Below are 12,246 nucleotides of genomic sequence, written 5' to 3' on the forward strand. Positions count from 1 at the left end.
AGCGTATAGCACTTTCCAAAGGTCTTCACTCTCTTATTATTATTGAAGGAGACAATCAGATGATCTCCAGGCGTGTATTACGTACATTATTGAAGACTGCCTCCAACTATGCAATCAATTTTGTCATGTCTCTTTTGTTCATGTTTATAGGGAAAAGAATTTAGTAGCTAGCTGACTGTCTTGCATCTTATGGTAGATCATGTGCTAGCCTCTCTGTTCCCCATAGTTTCCTTGTAAATAATCTCTCCTTGGATTTTCAATCCGTTCATGTACATCGCTCTTTTTCTATTAATTCAAAAATATATAAAATATATATATATATATATATATATGGCCCTATATTCAAGAAAAAAGGGATAAAAATCCTCTCTGCAATTCCGATCGCGTGCAATACTGTGCAATAACCCCTGTCGACGTTGACGCGTGGACATTTCGGATTGAACGGCTCAGATTAACCCTCCAATGAAACAATCTAAAACCGTGGTTCTTCAGCTTAAATCAAACCGAATCGGCTATTCAAACCAACCGGTTCATGTTTTAACTCAAAACCTAAGAGATTTCTATCCATTCTCTCTCTCTCTCTCTCTCTCTCTCTCTCTCTCTCTGCCCCACCTCACACAACAGTTCTTTTTCTTCTTCTTCTTGTCCTCCTTGGCTGTTATTGTTTTCAAAATTTCAAGTTCTGAGCAAAGCGATCACCTCTAAAGGTGAACTCTTGAAAAGAAGAATGGGGATGGCAGCACAACCGACGATTAGGGTGGGGGTGACTGCTGCAACGTTTTGTTTGCTTGTTCTAACTCTGATATGCACCATATTAGTCTCCTGCAAATGTTTTGTTTGCTTGTTTTAACTCCCCACTAGATTTCTGTAATAATCGACCTCTGCATAGGGTATTGCACAATATTGCACGAGATGGAAATTACAGAGGATTTTTATCCAGAAAATAATGAACAACGGGAATAAAAGCTTGGGAAATTACAAAAGTATCCATTACAAATGACAATGGATTTTGAAGCATAGCAATTCAAAATTTTAAAACCAAATGACATAACTACCCCTATGTTCAGCGAAGATCCTATTAATTATAGTATACGGACAGTCACTAATTTGTTTGTTAGGAGTGACGAAGAAAAACACAAGGGCCCATGGGCAAAATAATGAAAGAAAAATGGAGATGATAAAGCTCCAAAAATGCACCCCCTGATAATCCAACAGTTTAAGATCTTTTCCATGTACGTGACTATTGTTGGCTACATTTTCCAAGGGTAATCGTAGGGCCGTAGGGGGTGTCAATTTGAGGCCTGCCCAATCGTGTAAAGTTCGGACCAGCCTGATTTGTTTATAAACGGTTGTTCCAAGTGTGAGTAGGATACTCATCAGTCATTCGATTGGGATCGATTGATTATGAGCCTGATCTAGCCTGACCCTTTAGAATAATTTTAGCATTTTAAATTCCTTTTGTGACTCCAAAATCCCACATCCTAAAGCCTTAGAGAGTTTGTGCCTGGTTTTTGTTGCTTAGATTTCAAGTACAGAGTATTTTTAGATAACTAGTTTTTAATAAAAAATGGCAATTTAATGTCCCTAATTTATTAGAATATTCTGAGGACTTTTTAAGACCCATATGAAGCCTGTTTAGATTTAATCAAGCATGTAGCCTGTCTAAGGTCCGTTTAGCTTGATTTTAAAAAACATGAACTTGACCAACCAATTATAAATATTACTATGTTCACCTAATGTAAACCTAATTAATTAAATGAACAGTCACGATGCAAGGGTCAAATTGGCTCATCCAGGCCTATGAACAAGCCCAACCGAGCCAGTCCACCTATTTATGCACTGTGCAAAATGATATTTTCATATTGGACTTAATGGTACGCTCTGTTAGTTAAAACGGAACGGCAACAAAACATTGTTCGGTACGGGCATGTTTTAAATGGATCAAAACGTGAATGGGACGGTCAAAAATAAGGTGAAATACGAAAAAAAGGGAAAAAATAAAAAATGGACTATACGTGTTTTAAACGTTTATATTTAAATAATACGGTGTAAAAAAAAGGGCAATATATAGACATAAATTGACATAATAATTCTCTAAATACCTGGATAACAATCAAAATAAATATAGATAATATCCATATTTCAATCCAAATTCTAAACCTATTATATCATGAAATAACATCGAAAATATATCCATCCAAAGATTAATATAAGATCCAAAATATACCATTCAAATATCCAAAATGCATCATTTAAATATCCAAAATCATCATCCAAACTACATAATCCAAAATGTATCATCCAAATTACATCATCCCATTTCATTAAAAAAAAAGCACAAATGTATCATAATATAGAATTAGGTTTATCATGAATAGGTTCAACATATGTCTCTTCAAGTCTCTCTGTCTCCAACTCAATGTCTACATCAGGCAAATCACCAAGTTTCTCTAGGTCAATAGGTTTTGTATCCTGAATTGCTCGGCTTTCATACTTCTCCTTCATCAAAGAATTCATTCTAATGTATACCAAATCTTCTAAAAGTTGGGAATCCCCCTTTTCTCTGAGTGTTACTTTTTTTTTTTAATTAATCGATAAATAAAATAATATATTAAAATAAGAGAACGTACAAAGAATACTTCTTTTATGTAATGTTTTCCTTGAAACTAATATCAGAGCTACAAATTAAGTCTATTATTTACATGTCAAACTGACCTTGTATTACAGCCTAGGACCGAGTTTCCCTAATCTGTTCACCGCGGGCCACCCAGGCCGGGGGTAGGGCGTGTCGCATGCATGGGGTGTTCTTTGTTAGATTCACATGATGAATTCACCACGCAGCTCAGGAACACTATCCTATAGTCTAGGGGTGTCAATCAATCGGCTTGATAGGGTTTATTTGGGTTTGATCACTTGGAAGCCTTACATTGTGAACGCCCGTTTAAGTAAACAGGCCTAACTTCAGGGGATATGGTACGGTTTATAATCGGGCCGGTCAACCGAACGGACTTTAATCTGACTACCTTAAACGGGCCTTAACCGTGTCTTAACCGATCTACGGACCTATTTAAGTCTAAGCGGATTTTAAATGTACCTACCTTGGAATTCTTTTCTTAAGTGGTTTGAAGGCTCATAATTGTTCAATTTGAATAAATCACTACAATTTTATACAAAAAAAATCAAAGTAGAAGGTAACCCGAATCTTTAATAAAGAAGAGAAATGATATGAGATTATGGTTATTTTTAATAAAGGGGGTCGCGCTATGTTGGGCCTATAGTTGGTCGGGTCGACGCAGCGCCCGACGGGCTAGCTACCTGTATCATGAACATCCTTTTAATAAATGTGTCGGGCTCAAGCCAACCATGTTTATTAATTGGGACGGTTCAGGTTGGGCCATAAACATGCGGGGCTCGATCGGGCCTACCTATGCGGGCTCAGGGACATTCCTGATCCAACACGTGATTTATAAACAAGGCGTATTGGACTTGTCCTAATGATGAAAGGATTCTCAAGGGGATATTGAATCCTCCATAGAAGGAAGGATATCTCCAAGGAGTGCGGAATATGTGGAGCTCTCATAATTGGTACATCTTCCTGATTCACTCTCCTAATATATAACTCTTGCCACATACAGACTTCTACTAGTTATAGGAAGCCTGTCAGATTGAGACTCTTTTTGTGGTCACCATTCCTCAACTATAAATACCTAGGTAAATCACCCTTTCAAGGGATCAACACTTTTCCATTCTTACTAGAATTTATGTATGTTAAGTGATCTAACTTAAGCATCGAAGAGTCTCCCGTCAGATTGGCCCGATGCTCACTCTCTCATGTTTTATTTTCTGTATAGGTTCCATAGATTGCCTAGGACGATTTCTTACTTCAATAAAAACATAAAGGAAAAACGCTACACATGAAAAGGTGTATAATTGAATATTAATATGAAATTTAAGATGTAGTCTATCCGCAATATTTTTCAAATATCTAATAATCGAAATTGCCACATCACTTATCCACGTGGTACAAGACTAGGAAGTCTTCCTATAACTGGTAGACCGGGGAAACATATAGCCTCTAATTTATATGATATATGCATGTATGAGAGTGTGTTCTTTGTCCAAAGAGCACACTCTAGACATATGACTACCACATCTTTATTACTTGTTGATGCTCACATATGTCATCTCATTGGTCAAAATACTGATGCAAACAATACACTAGAACAGAGTTCATTTTTCCTATATGTATATGTATATAGGTCATAGTCAATTTTGATGGATAGTGTGTAAGCTCTCCTGGATATGAAAGCATTGGTGGAGTCTTCGAAACAGCTACGGTAAGTGGATTTGTTTTTTCCTTGGCTTCTTATGGGGATACACATATCCTTTTGTTGTTGAAGCCCTTGTATCCAAAAGCAATATGGTCATATCGTTCCGTAAAAGGAGATAAACTAGTTGATCTTTTCACGCGTTTCAGTTCCTTTGTTCATATCTATCAACTTGTTCTTATTCACCGCCAAGGCAATGCTGTCGTGACTCGTGACCCGGGGATGGGCCCGCGATTAGTGGGCTCTTAATGTATTATTTTTATTAAAAAGAAAAAAATGTTCAGAAGCATGAACTACTACCGAAGTCAACAGAAAAAAATAATAATAAAAGCAATAAACACAACAACATTAACAATAATAATATAATTAGGGGAAAAAAGGACGAGATGAGATAAAAAAAGATGAAAATAGATAGATGAGAGTAACAGGAAAGAGGTACAATCCAATAGGTCAAGAGAATCTCATCTAAATGGGGTTGTTACTTGGATCGTTTTTAGACCTTCCAATAGGTTTTATTTAGGGTCATATTTAGGATAAGATCAGTATGTCATTCCTCGCTATTTCGCCTAAATTCATTTTAGGTATGTTCCTCAATCTTTTAATTCCTTCGATCTGAATCAAGTCATTCCTCCTTATTAGAGCATCCTCAAACCTCCTTTGTACATGACAATAAAACCTACCTACTATACCAACCAACCATTATATCCATACTCGTGGAAAAACAAAATAAGTAGATGATTAAATTAATGGGAGATACTTTTGTGTAATGATAATAATCCGTTTGTATACATATATTGTAAAAGCTCTTCTAGTAAGCAAACCGTGTTGACTTCATCGAATATCATACAAACTCTTGTGCACTTTCTCTCACATCTCACTTGTGGATTCTATGTTCTCTCTCTTTTTTGTTAGATATGTATTTCTTGTAATGTTATACACATTAACACCCTCGCTCTTCATTAATCATGTGGATCTATTATTAAAATATAAAAATGTAAATCAAATTCTTATACAAGAACCATTCTCATACGATCTAATCCACACAAATGGAATCCATCAAAGATCTTTTCCTTGTGTGGATTCTATATGTGTGAATGAGGATCATATGAGAACCTAATTCACTCTCAAAATGCAACCCTGCCTTCCTCCTTTATCTCGCCAGTAAGAGATCTCTTTCCATAATTTAATTAATCAATCAAACTCATATCTCTGTTTTGGGCTTCCAGGTTGTAATGACTAATAAAGAACAAGTACAACATGCAAAAGCATGAACTTATATTTGTCTAGGGGGAGGGGGGTCGGTAGTATAAGAATTAAGTACATCATTAGTCAATTTGTTAGGTATCATAAGAAAACGTTTTTTTTTTTCTTGCAAGTTGGAACATTAGAGATTAGAGAAAGAGATGGGATGAACTAAAAGGAAACCCCCAAGAAAAGACATACACACAAGGAAACCCAGCAAGGGCATCAATCGCGGGTGGCTATGCTTGCGGGCCCCCTCCATTTGGAATCTCTTGTCAGTGACAAAAGTCCTACACGGCTGGAAGGAATCTCTTGCCAGTCCATCCGGTTGTGTAGTATATATTCGTCTCCTTTGTCTTCCCCACTTACTATGTTTAAAAGGATCAACCCATGCACACACCCTCTTAAGTGATTCAACCCTCCATTCTTCTTCCCTTCCCCACTTGAACCAGCAGAGACCAACGCATACAGCTAACCTTGATGGCTCTAACTCCTATTATTTGTTTCTCCTTCCTCTTTCTCATTCTCAATTCCATTACATCAACAGCAGCTTCACTAGGTCAATGGAACCTCCTCCAGCAAAGCATTGGCATATCAGCTATGCACATGCAGCTTCTCAACAACGATCGCGTCATCATCTTCGACCGCACCGACTTCGGCAGTTCCAATCTCTCCTTACCCGACGGCAGATGCCGGAATAACACCAATGACTTTGCCCTCCAACATGATTGCTCTGCTCACTCCGCAGAGTATGATGTACTTACCAATTCCGTACGGCCCCTTATGGTCCAAACCGATACTTGGTGCTCTTCCGGTGCCGTCTCCCCCGACGGTTACCTCATCCAAACCGGTGGATTCAACGACGGTGATCGTGCTGTCAGGGTTTTTCAGCCGTGTAGTACTTGTGATTGGCAAGAGATTCCAAATGGTCTCATTCAACGACGTTGGTATCCCACCAATCAAATACTACCAGATGGACGGGTCATCGTCATCGGTGGGCAGCAAAACAATTACGAATTCTACCCGAAATCCACATCCACCAATACTGTATTCAACTTTACCTTTCTTGAACAAACCAGTAATCTCTACCCTTTTGTTCACCTCAATGTGGATGGCAACCTATTCATCTTCGCCTACAATAAACGAATCTTGTTCAACTACACCAGCAACACCGTCGTCCAAACTTTTCCGGCCTTTCCGGGTTATCAGCCTCGTACCTACCCGTATACCGGATCCTCAGTTCTACTCCCACTAAAGAACTTACAACAGTCTTTAGTTGAAGCTGAGGTCCTCATTTGTGGTGGAGCTACCTGGGGTTCAGACCAGGTGGCCATTTCAGGTACCTTCAAAGATGCATTAGACACATGTGGGAGGATCCGAATTACTGACCCAAATCCGACCTGGACCATGGAGACAATGCCCTTCGCTAGAGTTATGGGAGACATGACCTTACTCCCTAACGGTCAAGTCTTGATCATCAATGGTGCTGCAAAGGGGGTTGCCAGTTGGGAATATGGCAGAGATCCAGTGTTCTATCCGGTTCTGTATCAACCCGATTACCAGAAGGTCCAGAACGGGTCTTCGTTCCAAACACTAAACCCATCATCCATTCCACGTATGTACCATTCCACCGCAATCTTACTCCGTGATGGTCGAGTTCTAGTGGGAGGAAGCAATCCCCATCAGTACTACAACTTCACCGGCGTTCTTTTTCCAACGGAATTAAGCTTAGAGGCATTCTCACCGGCATATTTGGATTCGGAATTTTTGGGATTACGGCCGACGATCAATACCCCGGCGTCGTATGCTAAGCTAACTTATGGGCAACAAATGGAGTTACAGTTTTCAGTGACGAGTCCGGTGAATGAAAGCATGATAGAGGTGACAATGGTGGATCCATCTTTCACGACGCACTCCTTCTCCATGAATCAGAGGCTGTTGGTGTTGGATGGAAGTAATGTGACTGCACTAACGAACTCATCTTATGCAATGGACGTGACGACTCCAAATTCAGCTTTCCTGGCACCTCCTGGGTATTATCTTTTATTTCTGGTTCATCAAGATATACCTAGTGAGGGAATTTGGGTTCAAATCAAGTGATATACAGTATTAATGTAATTTAATTAATTCACATTTTTTATGTTCATAATGGGAACAACCAGCCATAGAATAAATGTAGTTATTCAATTCATTTTTCTGTTCATGAGATGTAATTATTATTATTATTTTTTTTTCAGAAATTAATATTTGGTTTCTTAGCAGCAACTATTAGATGGGATTGCTGGATTTATAAAGCAGATTAAGATTCAAATTACTTGGTTTTATGGAAACATGATTTTCTAATTTTTGTAGTAGATAGTTATTATTGGGCCCAGTGGGTTTTGTTGTGTGTGTGTGTGTGTGTATGGAAGTGGGCTTATTGTTGGAATGCACATTTGTGGACAGTTCTGGCTCTTCCATATAGACTTCGAAGTGTCTAATAGGTGTGTTTAAACGGAAATATAGGTTTTAATAGTCAATTCGATGCTGTAAAAACACCTTCTACAGTGAATGTGTTGGTACAATGAGCATCAGATGATAGAGAGGACCTTAGGGCACGTTTTTGGATGCTCTCAGCCATTCAATGTTCACTGTACTATCGCATTCACTACAGAAAATAATCACTTACCGACATTTTTAATAAGAAAACACGGGCAGGAATAAAGAGATGTTTTTGAGGAAAAAAAAAAGGCATCCACTCTACAACCCAGAAGTCAATTGTAGAGATTTCTCCCCAGCTTGTGCTTTATTTATTTATTTATTTTTATTAAATTTCATTATTTTAGGGAACGATTTGTCTCTTTGTAATCAAGAAGGTTAAGCAATTGATCGTACACTACATACGAGAACTCTATTTTGTATAGATTGATAGTAGCATACACACGATATTCTCGTATGATCTAGTTCAATGTATATTTGTGTTTCGGCCTTAATATTGTCATTCCTAAATACACACAGTGCAACGACTATATAAATGAGATATCTATTTTGATCTCTAGTCTAGAATAGTTTAGACATGTAACTAAATCAACTTAATAATGAAATAAATTAAATAATTTAATTTAATCAATTATATTTGATTGACATATTTTTAAGAATTTCTTGCTTGTACATCAAAGTCATTATTACATATATACCACATGTTCTCAATATGATTCTATCTTATACGGATCCCTTTGTCTAGTGATTTGATAGATTATTCATCCAGTTGATCTCATCAACTCAGTAGGTCAATCATATAACTTTGACTAAATAAAAAACAATAATAATCATCTAACAAGTTGGAGTGGTGACCCTTGAGAATGTTTTTTAAACGTTTTCTTTCCCATCGCACGTGTGACAGTGCAAAAGAGTGAACTCATTCAACCTCATTACTCGCGTACCAGTATCGGCCAACAATCAATATCAGTATCTGTATCGGTCATACAATATAGATAGAAAGTACAGCGGCAAAATTCATATTAGTATATTGGTATTCAGCAGGGGCATATCCTAGTGATAGACAATAAACATACTATGAGCATGGAAGAAATTCCTTAAAACACAGTGTGGTCTTTACACCAGTGTCGATTTAGGAGGAACACAAAATAGAAACATCAATAGTGTGGAGATTTCTGAGGGATGAGGTAAAATAATGTACTCGACGAGGAAGCAATTTTATAAAGCATAAAAATATTGTTAAGTTTATCTCGAATTCTTGATCTATATAATTTAGTTTATCTTTAGCTAGGGTTGTCCTTTAGGTTTGTCAATTGTTGGTTTCGATGTTGTACTTTGTTTTTTTGTATGGAACAAAATTTGCTGTCCATGAGAAATCTCTACGCTACAGATATAGGAGCATACAAGGACCACTATATATATATATATATATATATATTTAATAAATTTGGATATTATATAAAAATCCCCTTCCCCAACAACCACCTGCGACCATGGATTGGATGCTCTGATCCGATCCAAGCCATGGTCGGCACTTCGATTCTCTTAAGTTCTATTTATGGTTTGTAATGGGTTTCCCATATACACACCATAGTTGAAGCCCGGATCTATATTCCCTTAAGTTGCCATGAATTAAGATGTAAGTATGGCATCCTATTTATCATTATGGGTTTAGGTTTGACTATTAGTTGCATTATGTACCTGCTAAGTGGCATACATGTTTAATATTAATATTAGTACCTAATTTTCCTTAGATCATGGTGAATGGGAATTGTTTCATCATCTTGGTGCTTCAAATGGGGTCAGGGGTATCGAAAGGAAATTTTGGAGAAAATATTAAAATCTTATAAGGGTTTTTAAACCCTAGGATTAGGTGTAAGTTTGGCTCTGACGGCCCGAACCCGCCCTAATCCGTCTTAAACCTAAACCTTGTCTAACTCGGTTATAAGAGTCAACCGGTCTAGCTTGGCCCAACCCTCAATAGGGTTGGGTTGCACTTGGGTTGAGACCTATGCCCAGCCCGACCTGATTTTAACTTTGATCTATTATTATGTTTAATAATAGTATTCCCCTTCCCCTAGGCCCACATCATGTGTTATACAAGTGTTACACAGGTTGCCTGAATGATTTCAACCCACGTCATGTACATGTTACATAAGCCACAACCTATCGAGCTAAGACGACCAAATGGCCAAATTATTTCCCCATTTTCTTTACATATATAGGTTGTATATGTGTCTCCTGTCATGCATTAATATAAAATTTAGATGTGGTAGCAATCATGAAAAATTGGGCTAAAATTTAGCCTGTCCAATTTCTGGGAGATGTGGTGATGTCAAGCGATTAAAATGTGTATCTTATAACCAAATTGATAACCTTGCTTATTGCAAATCTTTGGATTATGGGTGAACAAAGGCTACCCATAGTCTTAACATCTCCCCACCCCTCCTTTGGTAAATATATGCTTAACATTTGTGACCATTTGTAGGAAAAAAAAAATATCTACCAGGGTCAACCTAGCCAACCCTGAGCCCGACAAGATTGGGCCTAAGTGTAACCCAGTGGGGTTGGGTTGGGCTTGGGTTGAGTTTTGGGGACCTGGGGTGGGGTTGGGGTTTTAATAAACCCGGCCCTGTTTTACCCCTACCTATGATGGCCTATGAGTATATGAAAACTTTCTACTTGACGTTAAACACGGAAAAAAAGAGGCAGAGGAGTCTTAAAATAATGACTTTTTCTATCAGGAGTGGTTTCCCCTTAGCCATGGAATCCATTGACCAGGGTATTTTGATGGTGCGCTCTCAATATTGGGAATAGTACAAGAGTTATTATTGACTTTGTCTTACAGGGGGTAGGCATTTATAACCATATATAGATGTCCCGCTGGCGGCTTCTGTTACTTCATTTATTGGAGAAAGAACGTTACCAGGATGTCTAGCATATGTTAATGCTTCCCTTTATCTATTTATTTTCTACCTCTGATGAAATGATATATTTGCTTCTATAATTAAAGGAGAGAGAAATATACATAGAACCACTAGCATATATTACACAGCGGGACAGAGACTCAAGCCCTTTTTTATTTAGTGCATTTTTTTTTTTTCATTCTTGTAAATGGCTACAAAGCCTATTATTTATATGTCAATGTGACCTTTTATTACAGGCTGTTTTTTTAAACAGCCTATGTGAAAAGTTAGTCTTATAAAAGACTTAAAACCGTGGAATTTAAAGTGTCGAGTTCCTAGTCAAGCAAGTGCAAGAAGCTTTACCCAAAAACAAAAACAGTGCAAGAAGATTTTCGGTCACATGTCGGCAGTCGAAGGCGCTGTCTCCGCCAGATCTCGTCTCCACGGATGATGTTTTCCCCTTGGAAGGTGGCCAACGCACACGTGAAAATCTTATCTTCTTAATTCGTTAGAAAAGGATAAATTTGGGTTGAGATTCTCTGATAAAAAAGAAAGATTGAGATTCTTGGGAGGAAAATTGTTTACAATTCAAAACAATGGTGTGGAAGAGATTTTACGGCTTATGTTCCATGTTACACTTAGTAGCATATAATTATGGTTAAGAAAATGCTATTTGATAGTGCATGTACACATCATCGTTCAGAGTCAATGGCAAAATGCGTATGAACATCTTCAATGAGGGACAATATGATTTTTTGTATCTATTATATTTTGACGCAGGTACATGCAATTCTTAAAATTATTTAAAATAGATTCCTTCTCCACACACTTTCCTCCCTCGCTAATCCCCTTATCCATCCTCACTGCCTCTGCTCTACAACACCACCTCCACCCTCCCTGGATCTAGATCTATATCCTCTCCCATGGCTGAGGTGTTAACATATATCAGATGGCTGATAGAACCTCGGGGTGAACAACTATGTATCAAGGTGAGTGATTAAGTACTCATAATCGTTGAATGTTCTCTAAAACAATTGCGTTGAAGTGGGATTATAATAAAAAATGGAATTAGTATTGATGGGACTAAATTTAAAAATGATATGTTAAAAAAAAAAAAAAAAAAAAGAAGAAGAACAAGAAGAATAAAATTTGGGAGACAACGAAAACTTCAAGATGAAAGAAGTTGTGAATTATTTTTGACAAAATAAAAAAACACAGAAGAATGCTGTATCAGTTGATGACCTTACATGTTGATTACTTTACGCATATGTTCTCATAGTCTCATTGATCCC

The 12,246-nt window shown here is 37.6% G+C and overlaps 1 protein-coding gene across 1 annotated transcript; it reads left to right on the plus strand.

The window, feature by feature from the left end:
- Nucleotides 1-5,995: 5,995 nt before the first annotated feature.
- LOC122085212 (aldehyde oxidase GLOX-like) lies at nucleotides 5,996-7,822 on the plus strand. Its single transcript, XM_042653688.1, has one exon. The coding sequence runs from the start codon at nucleotides 6,051-6,053 to the stop codon at nucleotides 7,668-7,670; it is 1,620 nt and encodes a 539-aa protein (XP_042509622.1). The 5' UTR covers nucleotides 5,996-6,050; the 3' UTR covers nucleotides 7,671-7,822.
- The last annotated feature ends 4,424 nt before the right edge of the window (nucleotides 7,823-12,246 follow it).

This window comes from Macadamia integrifolia, chromosome 7, assembly GCF_013358625.1.
Source record: "Macadamia integrifolia cultivar HAES 741 chromosome 7, SCU_Mint_v3, whole genome shotgun sequence".
Taxonomy (NCBI): Eukaryota; Viridiplantae; Streptophyta; class Magnoliopsida; order Proteales; family Proteaceae; genus Macadamia; species Macadamia integrifolia.

Coding starts and splice junctions, on each gene's coding strand:
- LOC122085212 (XM_042653688.1), top strand. CDS start 6,051: ATGGCTCTAACTCCTATTATTTGTTTCTCCTTCCTCTTTCTCATTCTC.